Source organism: Adiantum capillus-veneris, chromosome 13, assembly GCF_014529385.1.
Source record: "Adiantum capillus-veneris isolate H3 chromosome 13, ASM1452938v2, whole genome shotgun sequence".
Classification (NCBI taxonomy): domain Eukaryota; kingdom Viridiplantae; phylum Streptophyta; class Polypodiopsida; order Polypodiales; family Pteridaceae; genus Adiantum; species Adiantum capillus-veneris.
Window position 1 is genome coordinate 100,444,880 of NC_140943.1, and position 26,063 is coordinate 100,470,942.

General features: G+C 47.1%; 1 protein-coding gene across 1 annotated transcript in view; it reads right to left on the minus strand.

The window, feature by feature from the left end:
* LOC147444523 (uncharacterized) overlaps positions 1 to 25,840 on the minus strand; it is a 54,381-nt gene extending 28,541 nt beyond the window's left edge. Inside the window, exon 1 of the mRNA XM_086527110.1 lies at positions 25,410 to 25,840. Within this exon, the coding sequence (XP_086383236.1) occupies positions 25,410 to 25,680 (271 nt within the window). The 5' untranslated portion in view covers positions 25,681 to 25,840. The remainder of the gene's footprint in view (positions 1 to 25,409) is intronic.
* Between the last annotated feature and the right edge of the window lie 223 nt (positions 25,841 to 26,063).

The window sequence follows — 26,063 nt, forward strand, 5'->3', positions numbered from 1 at the left end:
CGTCAGTCAAGTAACCCATCAAATGGCATCAGAGCCGACGGTTTTGTACCTAGGCAAATCGCTCAACTAATCTCTATTTGCATGTGCTCTCTTAATAATCCCACTCCCTAATCACCATTTGGGCATGAGCATGCTCCACTACCCTTTGGTGATTAGGTGAAGTCTGAAGAGGAACTTGCAATTAGGATTTTTTTCCTTGTATTACGTTTAGATTCACATCATTGCATTGCATGTATGCATTTCGTGTTCATTTTCAGCCTACTTTGATTTAGTATAATTCTTGTCATAATCATTATCACTTTGTGCAATTTGTGTGTGTGCAAAGCTCTTTCTAACGCCTTTCTGTAGAGCCTCTAGATGCTAAATTTGCTCAAGATTTGACCCCTTAATGGTGTGTGCTACAAGCCATTGTTAAGAGCTCTGTAGACCCCCTAAACTCTAAATTTGGAGCTAATTAGCTCAGCTAACCTCCATCCTATCTTTAGGTGTGTGTAATATTCATCTATTTGTGTGAAGCCCTGCTAAGAGACATTTATATTAGCTATTTTTCGCTTCATTTGCAAGCTAGCTCATGGGGGTAATTGGTTTACTTTGTTGAAATTATAGCATTGTTGCTCGCGGGTCTGGAAATCAATTCCTAATTTAATGTGAGCAACGTGGACGGATGTCACAAATGTGATTACGTGGCTGCCCATGTGTACACACACAATGGCATGGACAATCCCCGGAAATACAGTCTGGCTGAAATACAGACATGGCAGTGACGTAGCACCGGAATTTGCGCTGCATGCTAACGTGGCACTGCTGTACGGAATTTCCGAGCTACTGACGTGGCAAAAAGTGTACGGATTTTTCTACGCAAAAGCTGGCTGATTTCTACGCAAGAGAGGGACACAACTTTTGGGGATTACTTGCTTTTACTACACAAGAGAAAGCTTTTGCTTTATTTTAAAAGCTTTTGATTTTCAACTTTTGGGGCTGTGTTTTTGGCATCCCTTGTACTCTTCAAATAAGTAGGCAGGGCCTCAAAACTCAGAGCATCTGAACGCATAGTCTGAGTGTGAGCACCTGCCCGCACTCTTGTACTTTGAACACAAATTAATACATAAAGAAATACCGAAAGGGGCGCCAGTCTTTAGGGCCAATATCTCTAGGCACGGAAGTCTGCCGGGCCAGTGTCGAATCAATTGTGAACTGTGAACTGTGAACTGTTTTGAAGTGGTTATTTGTGTCGTCGCAGTAGATTCTTGACTTGGAGTCTCCAAGTCTGTTACAGTGGTCTCAAAGCACGGCAGATTTCTCTTCTACGGGAAATCCAATCCCTATTTTTTTTTCACTCGCAGACGTGAAGTAGTCGGCACTGGAATTCGTATAGTAAGAGGATGTCTAGGCTCAGAGCAAGATCATTTAGGTCCCCCCGTCGCACTTCGCAAGTTGGTGGATACTAAGAAGTTAACTCAATAAAGGCATACAGTCAAGGTGGGACTACCAACAGAAAGTATCCAACAATTGGGCCACATTGCACTTTTGGATGCGGTCCCAATGAGGATAGATGGTCAGACGACCACTCCGAGCCCAACAGAAGCATCTCCTAAAAATTAGGGAACTGCTATTTTGGGTCGTGAAATGTGTTCGCGTCATTACCTCCGGTATGGCAAGGGGAACATTTTACAACTCTGCCACGAAGTCAACTGGGCAATCATTCGGGAGATTTTTAGGCGGCAACCCCGAAACGGGCAAAACCTTGTAATAGTGCCAAGTGGCAAATTTTCATGCACTTGCCTCATTCAGAAAAATACGTGCTGAAATTTAAGTTGGGAGAGGCCTCACTTTGCATTTCACAGGTTAAGAGCTATGGAGTGCTTTCTTTCCCTCTCATGTACACTGTGGTGCTAGGAGTGATGCCCTGCACGCTACACACTGCTCTCTCCCCCTACGTGCAGTTATGTGATACCCCACAAGAGGGCTCTTCATTTGACTGATGTACAGCTGTGTGGGTTCATGCTTTTGTGATGAGGCAAGAGCCTCCTTGAGCAAGAACAGGGGTAGCTAACTGCTACTCCAAAGCAGGCACCGGTGAGGGTCATAACCTCACCGTACAGTTGCGTTTTCAGCGCTGTGTATGCGCTGTAAATTGATTGTTTTTCAGCCATACGGACGCCAGAACCCTTGGGAATAGTGCCCCACTAGCAAAGGACAATTAGGGGACTGTTTGGGCCTGAAAACACGGCAAAAACCAGTAAAATACAGCGTGCTAAATTTACTGTTTTTGGGCAGGAATCAAAGGGTTTATGCTAGTGGAAGAGAGTTCCAGCAGGGGAATTGGTTTCGCGCAAGTTTTGGGCCTGTTATGCTGCCAAAATTTGGCCAAAACAGATGGTATCTAGCTCGATACAGATAAAGAATTCCTAGGACTCTTCTTTGTAATTTACCCTCCTAAAGAATAAAGAAATACCGAAAGGGGCGCCAATTTTGAGGCCTACACGTTGTCGGCGTCTGCTCGGGGCATTCTAGCTTCCGAGCCGTGTGTGTACTTAAATGTTAATTCCCATCGCAGGTTTCCTTTGCACTCTCTCTCTCTCTCTGTGTCTAAAGTAAAGAATTTCGGGTGAAAGCCAAAGCCTACCGCCCCACGGGCCGGTTTTAGCTTTTGCCAAGGTCTGCGAGGCTTTGCAGAAATCTCAGGAAAGACAGAAAAAGGCAGCGGATCGCCATCGTTCGATTTGAAATTGAAGGAGGATGATTGGGTGCTCTTACGTTATGAGAAGGCACGCCTGAGAAAGAAAAAGGGAAAGGAGAGGCTTTTTCAAAAGCTTAGTATGCGATACTACGGACCTTTCCAGATCTCTGAAAAGATCAATGATGTCTCCTTCCGACTGAAACTGCCTGACACTTGCAGGATTCACAATGCATTTCATGTGAGTCTCTTGAAACCTTTCAAAGGTGATGTGCCTGAGGATGGGGAGCCTGATGAGCAACCCGAAGTGGAAGAAAACGAGGAAATCCTTGCTCCTAAACAGATTTTGGCACATAAGGACACAAAGAACAAGGGTAAAGTAAGAAGGCGGTTCTTGGTTAAATTCAAGAACTATCCTGCATTGGATGCGAAGTGGATGGAGGAGGAGGACCTAGCACATACTCCTCAGATTGTGAAACTTTAGCTTGAAGCTTTTGGTTTAGCATAGTCTATTCCAAATGGAACCCAGAATTCAACTTGACCGCAGATCTGGTGCAGTGGGATGCACAAGAAGGGAGTTAGTCCGCTCCTTTGTCAAGAGGTGCCTCGAATCTTGAATACTAGAGTCACTGATGTCTCTTTGAGCTTCAGGGATACTTAGAGCTGACAGTATTTTGTTGCATGACTTTATGAAATGGAATTCCTGAATATGAAACTGATTTGTTCTTGACTTGTTTTTAAGTGCAGGAACTGATAGACGAAATGACTGCAGCATTTTGGTCTGAACCATCTCGAATAGACATGGTTGCACTAGGGGTTAGTCAATCGGGCATCTATGAGGTCCCGAGTGAATCTAGATGCGATTACTAACTGCACTGTCGATAAATCATGGTCTAAGATCCGAATGAATGTTGAATGCGATTTGTCACGTCATGTCCTGTGATGTCTAGTTGTCACAAGGCGTGCACCACGTGCCAATGGAAAAGAACAAACTAAACAAGCTTTTAACACTTCAATAACAACTGAACTAAGAGAGAGAGAGAGAGAGAGAGACGACACGCGACAAGAAGTGGCGGAATTCCACCCCAGAGAGTATTGGCCCCAAACCTTGGCGCCCCTTTCTGTATTTCTTTATATTGCATCAACACAGTACAAGCCGGTTCTCCAGACTCTGCACCTTCGTACTGAAGCATGCCAGAGAATGAGCCCTAGCCTCATATTTAAAGGCCCTTGGCCTGAAAAGCAGTTTATATGAAAAGCTTTCAAACTCAAAAGCTTCTCGTCCAAAAAGCATAAAAAGTTTTCAAAAACTTCTGGTCCAAAAAGCAATGCCAAAAGCTGCCAGTGCAATTTACGGAAATCCGTACAGCCTGCCACGTCATCAGCCAATGCAAAACGCAGAAATCCGTACAGCCTGCCACGTCATCATGTCAGCGCAATTTTCGGAATTTGTCTGCTGCCTTAGGGTTAGGGTTTCCAAAATTAGGGTTTCTGGCAGAAATTAGGGTTTGCAGGTTTTAGGGTTAGGGTTTCCAGAATTAGGGTTTCAGCAATTAGGGTTTCTGGCAATTAGGGTTTCTGGCAGAAATTAGGATTAGGGTTTTCTGCACTCGGGCAACCACGTCCTCACTCTGTGACACTTCTTCTACTGCTTGTTCTTCTTAGGGTTTAGGCCCCTCCGCCGGCATCTGTAAGTTGGCTCCATTCTTTAGGCTTCGACACGTCAGCAGTTTGTTACATCTCCTCTTCTTGAAGAGAGTAATCTTCCGCGATTACAACATATCTGCAAAACAACTCAAGTTAGCTCAAAAATTTATGAGGGACATTCCGAGGGACAATCAGTTTGCTCTTTTTATTAAGGAGTTAGCTTCTCCTTTCTACTCTTTTGATCAAAGAGTTAGCTGCTCCTATCGGCTGTTTTGATCAAGGAGTTAGCTTCTCCTTTCGTCCAGATCGGAACTCTTGATATTCCGGCGTAGTAAAATTAGCCATCACACCCAGACCGTACTGATCTTCCTCGGGTGTCTTGATGCACTAAAATTACATACCCAGGCAATCTCATCCAATTAGGAATATTCAGTGGTTGGCACATCACAATGCAACACAAGTGCTCACATATGTATGTTACAAGACATAGAAACATAAAGCCGCCGATGAACACTCCTCCCGCATAACCTAACAAGGTCCGGGCCGGGAGATATTCAATGACTCCCTCATCACTCCTCCCGCATAACCTAAAAAGGTCCGGGCCGGGAGATATAGAGGCCTTTTACAACCAAACGCCCCCCAGACCGCAGCCTGCGTCGTTTAGAGGTGCTGAGAGTAGCCACTGCTCAGACTTCTTAATACTCCTCCCGCATAACCATCCAGGTCCGGGCCGGGAGTCACAACAACAATTATTTTACAAGCATACAACCAAACGCTCCCCAGGCATCGGCCTGCGTCGTACGGAGGTTTAAACAATACCAAAACAGTATTTACCACTTCTCCACCCGGGAGTAAAATCACCAATCATTGAAACCAGTATCAAACCAGAGTCAAACAATTCAAATCGGCACCAAAACAGGTTCAAAACAGATACCATCCATTTCAAACAAAGTTTCAAACAATAATTTCTTAAACAAAGTTCAAAAGTATCTAACTATAAAACAACTAGAGAGTTCATTCAGGCTTTTGTTCGGACAACCGAACTTTGAGGACGACTTGCTTGTCCTTCTGCATCACGGTGATGGTTCGGTTCAGGACTTGGAGAGTCGCATCATTCTTGTCATGCCAAGGCATACCTAATAGAACGTCACAATTGCCCAACTTCATGATGTGGAAATCAGCTTTTCCATGATAATCTTGAATAGTCACTGGAAGAGCACCAATGAGCGGTACTACTTTCTAAGTTTGCCCTGTGGCTAGCTCAGCTTCAATTTCTCCACCCTCTGCATCATAATCAAAGTGCATCTGCTTTAAGAATTCTGGATGGATAAAGTTCTCTGTAGCTCCGGGGTCAAAGAAAATAAGGGCTTTGAAACCATTGACTTTGCCATATGCTCGACACAATTCGTTTGTACTCTCAAGGCGTTTGCCATAAATATCAGGAACTAGTCCAATAGCGGGTCTAGCTCTCTTAGCAGGAGGTGGCACCGGGGTTCTGTCGACCAATGGTGCAGACGTCGGCCCCTCTGGTCTATCAGTGCGTTTGGGACAATTAGAATGATTATGCCCTGTTTGAAAGCATCCAAAGCATCGGCCTTCTTGTAGTAAGGTGTCTCGTTGTTGAGGCGTCAAACGAAGCCTTTGCGGTTGATTTTCACGAAACTCTCGAGAATTTGTTCGTTGTTGCCGAGAGTTGTGGTTAGTGGCCGGAGATTCTTCTGTGGTAAACTCTAGCTTTCCCTTCATCAGTTTGTAGCCGACCGCGGCATGGTCCATAAGTTCTTGCATGGTAGAGACTTGCTTGGATAGACAATATTCCTGCAATGGTGATGGTAGTCCAATGGTGTATCGCTCGCATTGGGCCTCCAAGGGAACAGATCTAAAGAAGGACACCGGAAGGTACACATCGAGAAACCTTTGGTTATATTCGTCCATGGTTTCAGTGGCAAGCATTTTCAAGTTGCCCCATTCTGCCAAAATCCGCACTTCAAACATAGAAGTCATGTAACTACGTGCAAAAACTGTCTTGAAAGCTTGCCAAGTCCTTGGAGCATGCGGTTGTTTCACGATTGAACTCCACCATTGCATAGCATTATCTTTAAGAAATCCCGCTGCTCGAGAAATCTTGGATTCTTCTGTATAGTTCCCTAAAGCATAGATGTTGTCGAATTGCTGTAGAAACTGCAATGCTTTCTTGCGATCTTTCACCCCAGAAAAAGTGAAAAATTTGATTGTCGTGCCACCATCCTTGAAATCTTTGGGTTGGTTAGGCGCATATGCCGAGTATGGATAATAAGGGTATCCATATGGGCTCCAACCATTGTACCTTGGTGGCGGTGGTGGTGGAGGTGGGGGCAATGGCGGTGGCAAAGGCGGTTGCACTGGATCAGGGTCAGATGGCTGCACCATATTCCTGAAGACTCCCCCGATTCGAACAGACGGCTGAGAAGGTTGCCGGTTAGAAGCTCTCGTACTTTCTGGTGCAGGAGGAGGAGGTACCACCTGGGGCAGCAAAGGGGGTAACATGAAGTTCAAAAATTGTTGAAAACTTCGCAGCATTGGAAGATTCTGCTGAGGATGCCGCAAAAGAATGTCGTGGAGTTCGTTGAGCAGGAACTGCAAATATTCTGCTGAATCCATGAATTCCAAGTATTGGGTTCTTAATTGGCTTATGCCCTGTAAGACATTGCGGTGAAGACGGGAGCGCGCCCGATGCGCGATGAAGTAAGGGTGGGAGTGGCTAATAAGTCCGGGTTGGAGGGCGAAGATATCCTCGAATAAAGCTCTGTCTGCTCTTTAATAAGTCCGGGTTGGAGGGCGAAGATATCCTCGAATAAAGCTCTGTCTGCTCTTTTGTAGGACCGGTATGCTTTCAAAAAAGCACACGCATGATGCTCTGATACCACTGTCAAAAGGCGGGCACCACGTGCCAATGGAAAAGAACAGACTGAACAAGCTTTTAACACTTCAATAACAGCTGAACTAAGAGAGAGAGAGAGAGAGAGACGACACGCGACAAGAAGTGGCGGAATTCCACCCCAGAGAGTATTGGCCCCAAACCTTGGCGCCCCTTTCGGTATTTCTTTATATTGCATCAACACAGTACAAGCCGGTTCTCCAGACTCTGCACCTTCGTACTGAAGCATGCCAGAGAATGAGCCCTAGCCTCATATTTAAAGGCCCTTGGCCTGAAAAGCAGTTTATATGAAAAGCTTTCAAACTCAAAAGCTTCTCGTCCAAAAAGCATAAAAAGTTTTCAAAAACTTCTGGTCCAAAAAGCAATGCCAAAAGCTGCCAGCGCAATTTACGGAAATCCGTACAGCCTGCCACGTCATCAGCTAGTGCAAAACGCGGAAATCCGTACAGCCTGCCACATCATCATGTCAGCGCAATTTTCGGAATTTGTCTACTGCCTTAGGGTTAGGGTTTCCAGAATTAGGGTTTCTGGCAGAAATTAGGGTTTGCAGGTTTTAGGGTTAGGGTTTCCACAATTAGGGTTTCAGCAATTAGGGTTTCTGGCAGAAATTAGGGTTAGGGTTTTCTGCACTCGGGCAACCACGTCCTCACTCTGTGACACTTCTTCTGCTGCTTGTTCTTCTTAGGGTTTAGGCCCCTCGGCCGGCATCTGTAAGTTGGCTCCATTCTTTAGGCTTCGACACGTCAGCAGTTTGTTACACTAGTAATGTCCTGTCGATTGGTACATGTGCTAGATATGTGTTTCTAGTGCGTCGGTACTAACAATCAGTGTCTGCTAAGACAATTTATGGCTTCTGTCTGTTATGCAGGCGTAATCAAGGGCGATTACAAGGCTTTCAAGAGGGGAATATGTCACAAATGTGATGACGTGGCTGCCCATGTTACACACACACACAGTAGCATGGACAATCCCGGGAAATACAGTCTAGCTGAAATACGGACATGGCAGTGATGTAGCACCAGAATTTGTGATGCATGCTGACGTGGCACTACGGTACGGACCCCCGCGATTTTCGGAGGAATTTCTGGGCTGCTGACGTGGCAAAAAGTGTACAGATTTTAATAGGCAAAAGTGTTTTACTAGGCAAAAGCTGGCTGATTTCTACGCAAGAGAGGGACAGAGCTTTTGGGGATTACTTGCTTTTACTACGCAAGAGAGTTAGAGAGAGAAGCTTTTTGCTTTATTTTAGGGCTCAAGAGAGCTTGTGAGAGAAAGCTTTTGCTTTATTTTAAAAGCTTTTGATTTTTAGCTTTTGGGGCTCTGCTTTTGGCATCCCTTGTACTCTTTAAATAAGCAGGCAGGGCCTCATAACTCAGAGCATCTGGACGCAGAGTCCGAGTGTGAGCGCATGCCCGCACTCTTGTACTTTGAACACAGATTCATACATAAAGAAATGTCGAAATGGGCGCCAGTCTTTGGGGCCAATATCTCTTAACACAGAACTCCGCCGACAGGCCAGTGTCGAATCAATTGTGAACTGTGAACTGTTTTGGAGTGGTTATTTGTGCTATCGCGGTAGATTCTCGACTTGGAGTGTCCAAGTCTGTTACAACAAACATGTGGTGACTCCTCAAAGGGCTTCAATCGAGTCCGTAGAGGTGCAGTCCCGCGATCTCACAACCTTTTGAGGCGTCGGCAGACTTCACACAGGCCCTAAGTCAAATTACAATGAAGGGTGGATCTGTTGACTGCCATTCCCACGCCACACGTGTACTACCGCGCCGGACGCCAAGCACTATCAAACTCACCTTCATCACTGATTTTGGCTCCGCTAGGGCCATTTCCCGTGGCCAACCGACCTCAACACTGAAGAGCTCAAGGTCTACAGAGCCCTGTTCCCACAATTCACAGTCGATAGCTTCCCCTCTTTAAAGGTTCTTCTCATGGACACTGTCTGCAGAACCATTTAAGAAGCAGTTCCAGTGAACAGGTTTTTTAAGACAAGCCTCTTGCAAGCAATAGCCCAATGGCCTTGTATCATAGTTACACGGAACGCGAAACGCGAACGGCGACAGGCCTCCTTGCGGAACAGGAGAATGAGAACGGGTCCGGAATGGGAACGGCGAGAAACGAGAGGCTTTAAAAAAAACACCCAAATAATGCTATTTTTTGCGTTATGTGTTTGAATACAAGTAGTACTAGAGTCCTTTGACTCTAATACCCACAAAAAACACAATTCAAAGACCATTCAACCTTATTACGACTTGATTGGGATGTACGGCGCCACGGCCATGGATGATGGTACATACACAACATTGAACAAACACAATGCCCATACACAAAAATACATGTAATTACAAATTAGAGCTCTCAAATAATTGCAAGAGTAGCAGTCAGAGATAACACTTTTCGCTTAATTTTGGCTAGCAAGGCCCGCCAAGGCACTACAAAAAAACCATAGGTGACATATACCATAATGAGACTACAAGGGGACCAAACCAATGACCACAATACCAAAAGATTGAAGGTGATACCATAAAGATGGAACATACACAACATTGAACAAACACAATGCCCATACACAATAACACATGTAATTACAAATTAGAGCTCTCAAATAATTGCAAGAGTAGAAGTCAGAGATAACACTTTTCGCTTAATTTTGGCTAACAAGGCCCGCTAAGGCACTACAAAACAACCATAGGTAAAATATACCATAATGAGACTACAAGGGTGCCAAATCATTGACCACAATACCAAAAGACTAAAGGTGACAAATACCATGAAGATGCTACAAAGAGGGTAAGAAGCCATACAAAAAAGGTAAGGATAATGGAAGTCCTAAAGTCGCAACTCTCGAGTCTCAAGACTCAAGACTCAAGAGCCACTAACCTGAGAAGCCTCCCAATTCGTAGTAGCCAGTTGTACATCATGCACATCCTCCCATTCCTCATCATCGAGCTCTAGGCCCGGCTCGACCTCAGCCATGGATGAAGTACATGGTGTCGGTGGCTCTGCATCTCCACCTGCCTCAGGAGCCTCTTGCTCCATCTCCCACCGTGTAAAAGGTGTTAGACTTACACCACTCTGCTGCTTCACAGGTCTAGGGCATACTTGTACGTCTAGTATGTCTCCGGGCTGGCCACCCATAGCCTAGGTTGCTCCTGGTCCGTGGGTCGTGGGGATTTTTATCAGACCTTGCCCTACCTCCCCTTGGGCACCTATTTATGGGGCCAGGGGGTACCAACTTCCACATATATCACATCTCACAAAGATCACACATCTGGTCATTGTGTATTGGGTCTTCTGCTCATGGTAGCCATGGGGGGCTAATCGCCCCCTCTAGACCATCTTTGGCGTTTGTGTCTACTGTCTGTCTCTCTCTCTCCTCTCATGCTTCCGCACACACACACTCACATGGTATCAGTCGCCAAGGCACGTGGTATCAGCAGCTTCAAGCTCTCCATGGGACCAGCACTTCATCACCTGCAAAGGTTCTCCTTCCAAGGGATCACAACAGCCAACATTTTTGGAAAGCATCAACGTTTCTGCAAATCTACCTGCAAGAGGGGGTGGCGCCAACATTTGGACAGCTTCCATCGCGAAGGAATGTTGTGCCACATGTGTTTTTTGCAAGAAACATCAAATCTGTTGATTTCCTTGCTAGCGCTACCATTTCTGGACATCTTTGTCGCAGAAAACCCCTCCACATTCATTTGCGTTTTTTACCTTCATCTGCGTTTTTTGATTTTCAACCCATTTTCGCCAGTTTTATTGGTCACTTTGTGTCGTTGACACCTTCCACAAGTTGTTGGGCACCTAGGGTACCCATCAAGCCTTTGTTTTTTCAGCAAACAAAAGGTTTTTGGTGCCAAAAAGTGCAGCAAAAGTGGGCTACAAATTGACCTGCGTTTTTGCAACAGGAGGGCAACGAACAGCTTCTAGACCCAGGATCTTGCCACCACCTACCCGGCCTTGGCATCCGGTGCCTTGCCAGCGAATTTCCTCTTCAAATCTTCAGATTTCAGCCATAACCCCTGCTGTTTTCTCTGTTTTCAGCCCTCTTGGGGTTGTTACATTGATTCCCCACCTTTCCCATACTCCTCTGCACCGCTCCGGACCATGCCGGGAGCATACCAGCACGCTGAAAATCGCTGGACAGCAGCGTTTTCATCACCTCGCAGTTGCGTTTTTGGGTGGACAGCAACCACATGGCTTGTGTTTTTTACAGAGGATGAAGTTACCTCTTGCCAGGACACCATAAGATGGTGGTCTGTGGGGTCTCTCACTGACTGCTGCAGTGCACGATATCTTCGACACCGGCTTGATCCTACAGGCGTATGATCCTTAGAGATCCATTCATTCCAGCCATCATTCGACGGTTGTGCACTCCAGCGGGGGTGGTGACTTGTGGTTTGCTATGGACACACCTATGCACTCATCAGAGGAGTTCAAACAAGATATGGCCATGCTCATGGCACATGGGATTCCGACATTCCCAGAGAAGACACCACCATACACTTACCACTTGCCCTCAACACGTCAGATCACTTGCTTACATAGGAGCATCTACATGGACTTAGGGAGAGGATCTTGGATCTCTTCTTGGACAAGTTCATTGCTTGGATCTACATAATGGAGGGGGACTTCAGTGCTTTGGACTCTCTTGGAGAGTTTACCCGCGAGATGTGGGAGATCAAGCATCATTACACGACTACATCCGGAATCACCCGGAGCCCGGCTTGGATGGTAGTGCAGCTGCTCTTCAACACTCCTAATCATTTGGATTGCTACCTTCAGTGTTGCTTACACTCACCCTTGGTAACCTTATAGCAGACTTATCCCCCTATCTGGGCAGTAGGCCACTCCCAGCTCATTCTTATTGAGAGCCACACCGAGTCGCGGTTTGGTGGCGTTGTTGGCGCGGATTCTGTTTTGGTTGACACCGAAGGATTGGAGGCATGAGATACAAGTAAGATGGCGCAGACAGATTGGTCTGGCCTTTCCTCTTCTCAGAGGTTCTTCACAGTGCAGACTGCTCAATCTGGCTTCCCTACTTCTACAGGATGATTACGGTTCAGACAGCTTGGTCTGACCACACCTCTTCTCATAGGCCCTTCACAGTGCAAACTGTTGAGTCTGGCTCTCCTCTTATCTTGGATTACCCTACCTACTGACAAGACACCATCCGGTGGTGGTCCGTGCGGTCTATCAGTGACTGCTGCAGCTTACGATAGCTTCTACAGTGCAAACAATTTAGTCTGGTTTTCCTTGTTTCGGAGGACGTTTACGACGCAGACTACTACACCTGGCCTTCTTGGAGTTTTGCACAGCTTAGCCACCTGCCACACTAGGTTGCAGGTTCATGCATTGACAAGCTCCCGATCATTCTCATGATGGTTCTTGGGCTTCTCCATTTTCTCCGAACGGTTTGACTACAGACACCACAGATCCTATTGGGCACGACACTTGCAGGTCTATTGGCACTTTCTTTTACGACAAGGAGTTGTTTCCACACTCAGTTCGGGACCTTCACGCAGTATCTTCACATTGAATTAGCGGAGTATAGCAATTTGCTACAATGCTTGTGACGGCAATTTTGCACGGAGATTTCTTGGCGGTCGGGACACCCCAGACTGCTGCTACACCCGCGGAGTTCGCTGGAGTATTGTCCTTCAGTGGACATCACAGTAGACATCTTCATTATCTACCTCACATCTTCGGCTTCATGCGGTTTGTTCAACATCAGGTGCTGAGAGGGGGTGTTAGACTTACACCACTCTGCTGCTTCACAGGTCTAGGGCATACTTTTACGGCTAGTATTTCTTCGGGCTGGCCACCCATAGCCTAGGTTGCTCCTGGTCCGGCCGTCCGAGTTTGGGGCCGGCCGCCCACTTTTGTCCAGGCACCCACATATATTTCCATATATCATTTTTCTGTTAGGTTGTGGGGATTTTTATCAGGTCTTTCCCTACCTCCCCTTGGGCACCTATTCATGGGGCCAGGGGCACATATATCACATCTCACAAAGATCACACATCCGGTCATTGTGTATTGGGCCTTCTGCTCATGGTAGTCATGGGGGGCTGACAGCCCCCTCTTCACCATCTTTGGCGTTTGTGTCTATTGTCTCTCTTTGTCTCTCTCTCTCTCTTTTTTTTTTTGGAAAAGTCAAGGCTGTATATTACTGAGTACAATATAATCCCAGCGGATGCCAAAATAGCCTATCACGTGGGGTGTACAAGCTGAATGTAAGGAGGAGAGCCACTATAGTGACAACTTGACTAAAACAATCTCATGGTGGTTGGTGTGACGAGTGGAGGAGAAACCACCGAGAAGGGGCATAATGCCACGTAATCTGTCCACCTGTAAGTGTGAAGAAGAGTGGGGATCGTGCCCAACGCCGAAGGAAGGTAAAACGGCGAGCCTCGGCTGCTCGAGATGCACCTGAGGAAGAATCCCACTGCCAAATCAGGGTGTGAATGATATCCAGCCAAATGGCAGTGAGGGTATCCTGAAGGAGCTGTGGAGCCGCACTGAGAATGTGGAGACAACGAGCTCTCCAAACATTCCAGAGTGTAATACTAGTGATGACTGAAAAAACCTCATCACGTGTGAGAATCCCCCTGCCAAGCAATCTGTGGTAGCATAGCCAAAGTCCCTCGCCAATAACTAGCCAAGGTAAGCATAAAGGTTGGATCTGTGTCTAAGCCCTCGTAAAAAAGATGGGGGCCAGGCATCGGCATCAACCATGAGACAGATCCCCAAGTAAGAAATCCATGTTGAACACCTGCTTTGCTAAGTAGAAAGCAAACTGCAAGCCACACTACATGGGAGGCTGAGCATGACCAAAGACAGTGTGCAGGTGACTCAGGGAGTCGCAAAGGACAGCGAGGACATAACGGATCATGACCCATAGTAGCTAGCCAAGTCCCAACTGGAAGTCCCGCATGCGCAATCATCCACATGAAAAAGGAAATACGACGAGCCGCATGTAAATCCCAGATGGCGGACCAAAACTGTTGCAGATAGGCATGAGAGAGACCTGAATGTAACAAGAAACGCATACGAGTGGGCTGCTCTGGCTGCTGTCTCATCAATGCTAACCGTCCAATCCTCACAGTGTACTCAAAGAAGGATACAGGTGCACATGTAGGGATGAATCCCCTCAGACTGGTCAGTATCAACTGTGAATAGCATGGTGTCTAAACGAACTAATAAGAGAGTGCTCTAAGCAAAGAGGCCTTCCTAGCCACAATGGGGAAGCATCTGAACCGTGCCTCTCATGACTGCATCCCACTGTGAAGGAAGGGCGGTATCAACAATCTGTCTACCACCCCTAGACCAATGTCATAATGCTCTGCGACAAAACCAGCATCTAGCATCCGTGTCTCATGAAACAACCGCATACAGGCAGCAGGGCCGGCGTCCCAGGCAGCCCAATCAATGTGAGTCCGCTCTTCAAGCTAACGGGGTGGATCAACCGAAGAATCAAGAACTGCAGCATTCCAAATGAGAGGTTGGCGCTCAATCTCCTCATGACATGAGAAAGGTGAGCGTATGATAGCCCGTCGCATGGAAACCCAAATCTGAAGTAGTGATCGGATGAAGGGGGAGAGGGAGGTGGTGGACAAGGGGGCATCAGTAAAGAGAAAATGGTACCCTGTCTGCCAAGTATGACCATCTCTAGTGCCGAGTCGTGGAGTCACTGCACAAAGAGCGGCTTGAAGAAGCATCTTCCAAGGTTCTTGTCCAGGAAAAAGACCCCGAACAATAAGCTTGGTAAGAAGGGCGCAGCTCTGTAACTCTGGATCAATAATGCCAAGGCCTCCCTCTGACCTAGGACGAATGATCGTGGGCCAGCGGACTCGAGCACGGGTATCAATAGTCCCGTCTGTGCCACTCCATAAAAAGTTCCGCACTGGGCGGCGGAGCGGAGCCATCACACCAGAATGTAACATCCAACAAGAAGCCGTATACCATATTGTAGCCAGAATGACCTGGTTGGCGACCAATGCACGGCCAGCCAACGACAGATGACGTGAAGACCAATGGCATAGCTTCCTGCGAATAGACTGTAGCACAGGTGCAAACTGCTGCTGTGAGGTAACATCTAATCCAACCTGAAAGCCCAGATATTTGCATGTCTGAACCGGTCGCAGCCATGTGAAACCATCAGCTACCCCCCAAGTAGGTATGTCATCACTGCCAACCAATAACCCATAGGATTTATGCCAATTAATGCGTGCACCACTGGCAATGCAAAAAACCTCTAGGGCCTCCCGCATGGCATCCAGAGCAGGTAGCAAATAGCGTAACATGAGCATAGTATTATCAGCAAACTCCTGATCGATAAGGTCTGGAGCTGTAGGTACTGGCATGGTCAAGCCACAAAATGCATGACTCTGAGCACGAAGAAAGTCAGACATAGTCTCTCCTACAAACAGATACAGATATGCTGCTAGAGGACATCCCTGGCGGATAGATCGAGAAAGCTCAAAACTGGGACTCACACGACCACCAATAGTAATAGCACTGTTGGCATCCATGACAAAGCCTGTCTGAGAAGTATGAATAATATCTGGTAAGAACAGCCGCAAGCGATGGCTAATCATCGTCACCCCCCTTCGGAATAAGAGATATGAGACCTGAACAAAGATCCGGATGCATATATCCTGATGCAAAGATGTCCTGACAACCGCGAAGCAGTGGTATATGCAATACATCCCAATATGACAAAAAGAAAGCTCTAGTGAGGCCATCCTCTCTTGGACAGGAGGATGGATCAAGACTCTCTATAGCAGCATGGAGCTCTGTAAGTGTGAAGGGTGCCAACAAGATCTCTGCCATAGTGTCTGTACAACGGTGTCGCGTGTGATGCCAGATCTGCTCACGTGCATGTAAAACCTCAGTAGTGCATACTTCAGCAGTGAACAATGTCTCAAAATAATTTGCAGTCATATCAAGTATAACATCAGGATGCATATGTAGTGTCCCCTGAGCATCGCACAGAGTCCGAAGGGTGGTGCCAAGAGGGCGCTCTTTATGCGCAGCAAAGAAGTCTTTATTCATTCGATCAGCTTTAGCTATCCAATGAGATACTGAAGCATGATGAGTGAACTCAGCCCTAGCCTCCTATAGGCGACGAATCTCCTCCTTGAGCTCTGTTTGTCTACCAGAAAGATAAGCATCCTGAGGCCACTCCTCGAGTAAGCGCTGAGTGGAACCAAGAGGGATGTGAAGATCAGACTCGCGTACCCTCAACTGACGATGAATAATAGCGGTCTGAGCACAGCAGTAAATACTAGACTGAGTAATGCAATGAGCAAGAAACTCTCCAGGGGGTCCACAATAAGAAGCTTCCGTGGACCATAAGTCATGAATCTGTTGCTACAATACTGGAGTGGTGAGAACACTGTCAGGGATGCGGCAGCCTCTCCTCTATGCAGAGGATCTAGTAAAGGAGATAAACAATGAGATGGATAAATGATCTGAGAGGCTGGTCCCTCTCCATATAGTAGTGAATCCGCCTAGAGCTGCTGCCCAAGGGCCAATATAAAAACGATCAAGACGCTCTAATAATCTCCCCTGCTGTCTCTGAAACCCCCAAGAGTAATGAAGTGTAGCAGGGTGGTGACCAAAAGAGGGTATATGCCAGACGTCAACACCCTGAATAGCTAGAAAAAATCCATCCCAAGCTGGCTGCTCATCGGGGAGAGATGGATGATAGAATTGGAGGTGTGGTGGCTCGCCAATCAGAATCACTCTCAATGTTGTTGAAGTCGCCTCCAACAACCCAAGAGTCTACAGCAGGTAGAACAGTAGCCAAAGAGGACCAAAATGTAGCCCTCTCCCGAGGAGTAGTGGGTGCGTAGACTGACATAAAACCAATGATAGATTCCTGAATCCGAATAGAAACATAAACTGCTCTGCCAGCGACAAGGGTGCCATGCTGCTAAATTGAGGCCAAGTAACGTGGTCCCACTGAGATGCATACACCGCAACTCTATCCATGAAGGCCCAGAGCACGCTCCCAAAAAGTGCGGGCGCCCGAGGGCATGAGATTGCCAAAGGGAGTGGCAATCTTATGCTCCTGTACTAGCAATATATCCACAGTGCCCACTACATGAGAGTGTAAATCTCTGCGAAGTAAAAGCTTACGGGAACCTTTTACCCGAGAAGTCTGTAAACCATTAGCATTCCAAGAAACTACATGTAAATCCATAGACTGCATGAAAGAGTGTGAATAGCATCTGACTAACTGCGCATCTTCTTGGAGGCAGCTGGGCCATCCAAGGGGTGGGCTTCAGGTGGTAGGAAAGCTACTCGCAAGCCCTCTCTAAGATATGGTGTCTCATTGCACCAACTGCGGACCTCAGCGTGTTTACATTGCATTACCGATGCTGCAGCTTTGACACCCCAAATGCGCATAGACATAGGAAGCACCACATCTGAGGATACATGAATGACCATAGGCAGTGAATAGCAAGCATAAACATCACTCCACTCCATAGCACCAATACATGAAGGGTAGTGAGGAGACAAAACATCAGGAGCGGAAGGAGACAACCATAAATGAAGCTGAGCCATAGTCTGTGAGTGCACAAAATGTAGAACCCGATCCTCAGACCATTCCTAAGCAGCGTGGAATGGAAGGAAAAAGGAATGGGTAGGCTGAGAGCGACTGCCTACTAAAGAGGGAACACAACCTGTCTTGTGATGCAGAAGATAGAGCTGCACCCACAATGGTCCTTCCGAGTCACCGCACATCTCAGCCCGATGAGTGCCACAGGAAAGAGGGCAAGAGCTTAGAAAACTGCGTGAGACGTATGTATGAGCTGCTGAGGGAGGAGGAGGACCAGGAGGCGGAGGGGGGAGAGTAAGGGCGAGAGGAAGAGGAGGAGAAGGGAGAGGAAGTAGCAGTGGATGATCCATCTGCATAGGAACACGGACCTTGGGCAGAGGGGAAGGAGCGGACGGAGAAACTGCAGGTGAAGGAGGAGCTGATAGCAGAGGCAAGTGGTCCTGCCGCGAAGAAGAAGAATAGTGAGGAGATGCAGGGGGTAAGGGGGTGGTGGAAACCTGAGAGGGAGCTGGAGAGGTAACACTAGGAGCTGGCTGCGCTGCTGGTTGCTAACGAGAAAGGAAGGAATGATTACGACCCACTGTCTGCCATGCTCCCTCAGTGTGAGCTGAAGCGGAGGGAGGAACAAGAGGGGCTGGAGCTCGAGGAGCGCCTGTAGACTGCTGAGGTGCTTGAGTAGTAGATGGGTGAGGAGGAGGAACCGGCTGTTGACGTTGACCACATGGCTGAGCATGACTGCCGCGGGCCGGCTGTTGCTGCCGCCGATGTCGTGGCTGGGTGGGGCAATCTCATGCCAAGTGTCCCATCTCGTGACAGCATAAGCACTGTCCTGGGCGGCCAGTGACTACCATCCGGAGAGAGTAGTCTCGATCGCGCACAGCCACAGTAACTCTATCTAGTAATGAAGTATCCCCAAACACCAAGACCTAAATGCGAGGTGGGCCAGACGAGAAGATGCACGATCCTGGAACTACCGTGCCAAAATGAGCAGCAATCATCTGGAGGAGATGATCATCGATAAAATGGAGAGGCATACCCAGGAAGGAGAGCGTCAGAGGGAATCTGGGAATAAGGTGTCGACTGTCAAACTCCTCGGTGGAAAATTCGGGATACCACCTCGTCAAGTATATCATCCTGCGATCAGAGAGTATCGAAGAGCGAGCCAGGAGAGCTGAGGCGGTGGCTGGATCTGAAAGACGTACCATGAATATGCCTCTGCCAAGGAGTGTAAGCTCCGAGATCCGTCCCTGAGTAGTGCCCAATGCAGTCTGGCACCAATCACGTATAGAAGATCGGGGTGGAGACTGTCCAATCATCCGGCCAACTAAGGCATGCTGAGCCAAGTGTTGTACTTTGGAGTCAATGCGTGACAATAGGTCGCCAATGCAGTCCACGCGACAGGCAAGTGGTGATGGAGCGCCATGAGGAGCACTCGAGACCGGCATAGCAGCCATGAAGAATAGGCGAGACTGGCAAGTGCTAAAAACAAGACCCAAAGTGAAGCTTGGACTCTCTCTCTCTCTCTCTCTCTCTCTCTCTCTCTCTCTCTCTCTCTCTCTCTCTCTCTCTCTCTCTCTCTCTCTCTCTCTCTCTCTCTCTCTCTCTCTCTCTCTCTCTCTCTCTCTCTCTCTCTCTCTCTCTCTCTCTCTCTCTCTAAGGCAGCAGGTAGATTCGGGCAGGCAACACGTTTTGCGCAGGCTACAGTTAGGGTTCGCGCATGGCAACAGTTAGGGTTCGCGCAGGCAGAATCGTGCAACAGGGAACAGTTAGGTTTCGCGCAGCGCCAACAGTTAGGGTTCGCGTAGGCAGATTCATGCAACAGACAACCATTAGGGTTCGCACAGGCAGATTCGCGCAGCAGGCAACCGTTTATGGTTCGCACAGCAGGCCACTCTCTCTCTCTCTCTCTCTCTCTCTCTCTCTCTCTCTCTCTCTCTCTCTCTCTCTCTCTCTCTCTCTCTCTCTAAGGCAGCAGGTAGATTCGGGCAGGCAACACGTTTTGCGCAGGCTACAGTTAGGGTTCGCGCATGGCAACAGTTAGGGTTCGCGCAGGCAGAATCGTGCAACAGGGAACAGTTAGGTTTCGCGCAGCGCCAACAGTTAGGGTTCGCGTAGGCAGATTCGTGCAACAGACAACCATTAGGGTTCGCACAGGCAGATTCGCGCAGCAGGCAACCGTTTATGGTTCGCACAGCAGGCCACTCTCTCTCTCTCTCTCTCTCTCTCTCTCTCTCTCTCTCTCTCTCTCTCTCTCTCTCTCTCTCTCTCTCTCTTCCGCACACGCGCACTCTCACAAAAGGATTTATCTTTTTACTTGCACTCTTGCAAAGCATTTCAAGTTTGCGCTGACAAAGACAAGATCATTTGCCTTCTCCACTCCAAGCCGATTCCTCTTCTTGGAAGCAATGTGGCTAAAGGTACTCCACAATTGCTCCAAGCATGAGGTACTACCTGATTGGCTAAGACCAAGAAGATCTCTGCCATAGTGTCTGTACAACGGTGTCGCGTGTGATGCAAGATCTGCTCACATGCATGTAAAACCTCAGTAGTGCATACATCAGCAGTGAACAATGTCTCAAAATAATCTGCAGTCATATCAAGTATAACATCAGGATGCATATGTACATTGTAGTGTCCCCTGAGCATCGCACAGAGTCCGAAGGGTGGTGCCAGGAGGGCGCTCTTTATGCGCAGCAAAGAAGTCTTTATTCATTCGATCAGCTTTAGCTATCCAATGAGATATTGAAGCATGATGAGTGAACTCAGACCTAGCCTCTTGTTCGCGACGAATCTCCTCCTTGAGCTCTGTCTGTCTACCAGAAAGATAAGCATCCTGAGGCCACTCCTCGAGTAAGCGCTGAGTGGAACCAAGAGGGATGTGAAGATCAGACTCGCGTACCCTCAACTGACGATGAATAATAGCGGTCTAAGCACGGCAGTAAATACTAGACTGAGTAATGCAATGAGCAAGAAACTCTCCAGGGGGTCCACAATAAGAAGCTTCCGTGGACCATAAGTCATGAATCTGTTGCTGCAATACTGAAGTGGTGAGAACACTGTCAGGGATGCGGCAGCCTCTCCTCTGTGCAGAGGATCTAGTGAAGGAGATAAACAATGAGATGGGTAAATAATCTGAGAGGCTCTCTCTCTCTCTCTCTCTCTCTCTCTCTCTCTCTCTCTCTCTCTCTCTCTCTCTTCCGCACACGCGTACTCTCACAAAAGGATCTATCTTTTTACTTGCACTCTTGCAAAGCATTTTCAAGTTTGCGCTGACAAAGACAAGATCATTTGCCTTCTCCACTCCAAGCCAATTCCTCTTCTTGGAAGCAATGTGGCTGAAGGTACTCCACAATTGCTCCAAGCATGAGGTACTACCTGATTGGCTAAGAATACGGATCGCCAATCTCTAAAGCTCAGGGCCATCATAGCCATAGTCCTCCCACCATGGCACTGAACCTATCTTCCTGCGATCAATTTAAGCATCTGAACTGCCAAATAACCCCCGCATCTCTCTGCACTGTTTCGACTGATCTCTGACAATGCGTCGTCCATCTTTGTTTAGAACCATCTTGTTTAAGATCTTTGTAAATTGGTTCATGACTTCTCTATCTGTCTCTTGCCTTGCACCCTGGAACTTTGGATCCACCATGTATATTGCCCCGTGTAAAGGACAGGCGTATGAATTCCACCTCGAGCTGCAAAGCACATGGATCTCCTCATATCGCTTTGCTTTCCGCTCAAGCTGTGCAAGCTGCTCCATCATGCGGTCCATTGCCTCATAAACCTTGCCAATGCAAGGGTCCATGCCTTGAAGCAAATGAACCATCGGTTTTACCTCTGCGTCTAGACTCTTGAGCTCCTTCCAGAACTCAAGATCCTCTTCCTTATCCTTGCACAAAATCCATGCAACTGTCTTTGCATAGGGGGAGGTGGTGAACTCATCACTGATGAAGACTTGCTGGACTGCATTTTGACATTCAGAGAGCCTACGCACAAGAAGAAACTTAAATGCGAAGCGGGTGTCTGAATACTCTAGAAGCACTTTGCCGCCCAACCTCTTGAGGTACTCACTCCGAACCAAGTTGTGATTGTTGATGAAAGTAACAATCTTCATTGCATCAGAAATGGCTGGAGCAATCCAGTCTAGCATGCCGATGTCTTTCAGAAGGTTGTTCAAGTAGTGTGCCATGCACAAGCACATTGTCACATGACAAGAGTGGCCCTCTACAATAGCTGTTGTTGCCTTGTTTGATGCCTCCCCATATGTGACAAAGGCCACCACGTGTTACTCACTGATCGTTTCTATGGCCGTTGTCCACTCTGCAGAGAGAACATCGGTGAACTTGCCACACTCGGTGGCAACATGAGAGTGCACAAAGTACATCTCTCCGCTCGAGTATGCGACGAGGCCATGGATAGATCTCTTCCTTGTATCGCTCCACCCGTCGGCAATGAGGGAAACACCATGTTTTGCCCAAAGCCGTTGAATATTGAGTGTTGCTTGCTCCACGATCGCCTTCTCTCAATCGAGCAAAGTGGTTCGGAGAGCCTTTGAAGATGGCGACACAAATCCGGTGCCATACCCTCCTATCCGTTGCACCAGAACTTTCCAATATTCTGACCTATTTCGATCACACATAGAAGAGGTTAGTATGATAATTGATAACGGAAGAAATGAGAGAGAAAATCGAAAAAGCTTACCGAGCCGCAACAAATGCGATATGGTCGTGATAAAAAATTGGGCCACAGCGGCATCCACCTCTTCCTTCTTCTTTGGGTCCCAAGAGGTGGCAAGGGTCCTTTGGCGACGATTCGGACCTGATGAAGATCCACCGCCACCGCCATCGGGTAGAGAAGAAGAAGGGTAAATGAGGGTCTTCGGGTCGATACCTTTGCGCATGGGCTTGGATTTATGGCTGAATTGTCGATCCTTTTCCTCAAGCTCCTTCCTCTTCTCGACGCTTACGTTGGTGCAAAATCTCACCTCATGTCCCGGCACTCGAAGGAAGTGTGCCCTCACTTTGTAGAGAGCCTTGAGAAGTTGAGAGCAAGAGAGAGCTTGAGAGCTTTGTGAAGGAAAGGGATGAGGGGATGAGACAATTTATAAGGATCTGCTTTTTAATTCTGCACATTTCTAACCGTTGGCGGGACATGTAATTGTTGGCTGACGTTCCGGTGCCCCCCCCCCCCCCCCCCCCCAAACGTTCTGGTGATGGCCTGCCTGCCAGAACGTCTGTCCATTCCAAGACGTTTCAAGCATTCCCAGCCGGCCGGAACGTCGTTTCGGCATTCCAGGCCCCTTCCTCGCCGTTCCCCGGTAACTCTACCTTGTATGCCAATGTAGAAATATATGAAATCAATGTGTATGAAGACACAACACACGCACACACGATGTGCATCAACATTGAAATGTATGTACTATTTGTGTACAAAGGCACTAAGCACATAAACATGGGTTTTAGACACTGCCTATACATCATGTATACGGTAAGACAGCCCATAAACATGAGCATACACAAGACGCGCACCATATTTGCTTTGTGAGTGTGCTTTGCACCATTGGCCAAGAAGGCCACACTCTCAACAAATTGAACCAATGAACAAGCACAACATCGACATAGCAATGAAGATGAAGAAAACGATATAATGACAATGCATGAAGATAAAGCCAACAACATGAAAACGACAACGACAACAAAATGAAGACGGAGCAAAATTTGATGACGACATCGACAAACAACTTTGCAGATTTAGAGATGGCATCAATGACATATATGGCGTTTCGACATCGGAGCCACATACATAAAATCTTTTGAAAGCACATCTATATTTGACCTACCATCTAGTTGCTTATCATTCTCTAGGGGAGGTGCACTTAAATCCTACACCCAGTTGACAATTCTCTGAGAAGGATATTATTTCTTTGATCCTACACCCAATTGACAATTCTCTAGGGAGGACACCTTTGTATTTCGGATACTACATTTGATTCACCCAAAATGATGCCCATATATGAACACATGAACCACAAAACACATCAAATCTTTGTAAAACCCCAAGTTTGGCGTAAGGGGACGTTTGTTAGAGTAAGCTCAACTTGTGGCACGATATGGGAAAGCCCTCTATCCACCTAGGAAGTAATAATTGATGACATGGTCCAATTGCAAGAGGGTGCAACCTCTCAAGCCAATGATTGTAAAGCACTAAGCCTATATTAAATGCTAATTTCTAATCAATCAATTGCACTTTGAGCATTATTATTGTGTCTATACTCTCTCTCTCTCTCTCTCTCTCTCTCTCTCTCTCTCTCTCTCTCTCTCTCTCTCTCTCTCTATGCTCTTGCTCTTTGCATAACCTAACCCTAATCACCATCTCTCTAACCCTAACCCTAACACATGGTTAAGCTAAGGCTTCACCCTCCATAGCCTAACACTAATCATTGGTGATTAGGGAGTACGCTTCCGCATCAACTAACCCATCCGTAGCGAGCACTAATTCAATCCCGTGCCAATCGATATTTCATTCGTAGGTACATCATCTCCTTCTCTCTACTTATCCTCCAAATCTTCTTATATTGAAGTGTTCTATGTTATCACTCTTAGTTTCAAACAACCACCTAGTACGGTCATGAAATATTCTTTCTTCGATAAGTTTTTCAGGATACAGTTATTCAAGACGATAACTCTAATGAAGCAAACATCTTTGCAAAGATAAAGAAGCCTGTCTACTCCATCAAAAACCGCATGGATCCTCTCAAGCAAACCGTACTCAACAAGAGCACAATTCAAGGGAGAGAAAACAAACTTTGAATGCACACATAGACTTCATCCACCCTACATCTTGAGCTCTCACACAGTCAAATGACAACTCACATTCACATCCATGGACTCCGCAGATAGTTTTTTTGGTGCAGGCCTTTGTCTATTGAAGCATGCCTTAGAGCTTGCTCGGCGTAGAGCGTATAAAACTGATGACACATCCCCTTCCCCCATCCCCCTTTCACATCCCCTTCTCTCTCTCTCTCTCTCTCTCTCTCTCTCTCTCTCTCTCTCTCTTGATGCCCCTTCCCGTGCAAGAAGGAGGCAGAGCTAGAAGACAAAACAAATTCCTTTGCCCAAATGAATTTTCTTGGCTATAAAAAAAGCTTGTTGTCTTTAAAAGAGCACAAGGTTCCAGTAAAATCTTGCACCAATGCAGGAGCTGGCCAAACAATTTCTATGACAGCTCGGCTCAGCAAATTGAACACGGATGTACTTTTAGTTAAACTGTGCATGCAATACTTCAGCACTGTAAAGATCTAGAAATCGAATTAAGAAAAAGAAGAGAAAGTCTCCCCCCCCCTCTCTCTCTCTCTCTCTCTCTCTCTCTCTCTCTCTCTCTCTCTCTCTCTCTCTCTACACAAACACACACACACACATAACAACAACAAATTCACGGCTTAGAGAGAGCTCTCTCTCTCCACACACACACACAACAACAACAACAACAACAACGGCTAAGAGAGGTCTCTCTCTCCCCACACACACACACAGACAACAACAACAACAACGACAACAACAAATTCACATCTTAGAGAGGACTACCCATGAGGAACGAGTCAAGCAGGTACGTTCGCAATACAAAATGATCTGCTGAAGTTGGTGAGGCCATCTTTGAAGTCCTTCGGAGAATTTTGTAGATGCCATTGATAGTGCTTGCCAAATTGAGCACAGTAGCACCCGCAAGAATCTTCACGATAATTGCTACAGTACCCACCCTCGCTAAACTTACAAGCTTCAGAAATGGACCCAGATCCATCATCACCAACAACGTCACGACCCATTCCGCCGACACCAACCAGACAAGAAAGCTCATCAGCGCTCTCTCTCTCTCTCTCCCTCCTAGGTCTCTTGGAATAGTTTCCTACGGCGTTAAAATTCTCTTCTTCGTCTTCGTCTTCTTCTTCTTCTCCTCTCTCTCTCTCTCTCTCTCTCTCTCTCTCTGTGTGTGTGTGTGTGCGTGCGCGCGCGCGAGACCACTCTCTAAGAAAACTTTCAAGTTTCAAGCTTTTTTTGTTCATTACTCAAAGGTTCTTTTTCCCCTATTTGCAGCCACGGGCCACCATGTGGCGTGGGACAAACAATTTTTTTATTAAAAAAACGAGCGAAACGTGCAACACCAAAGCAGCGCCATGGAAAGCTTTGAAAGGAGCACCATGAAAAGCTTTACGTTGTCTGCAGCACCGAAAAGCAACATTC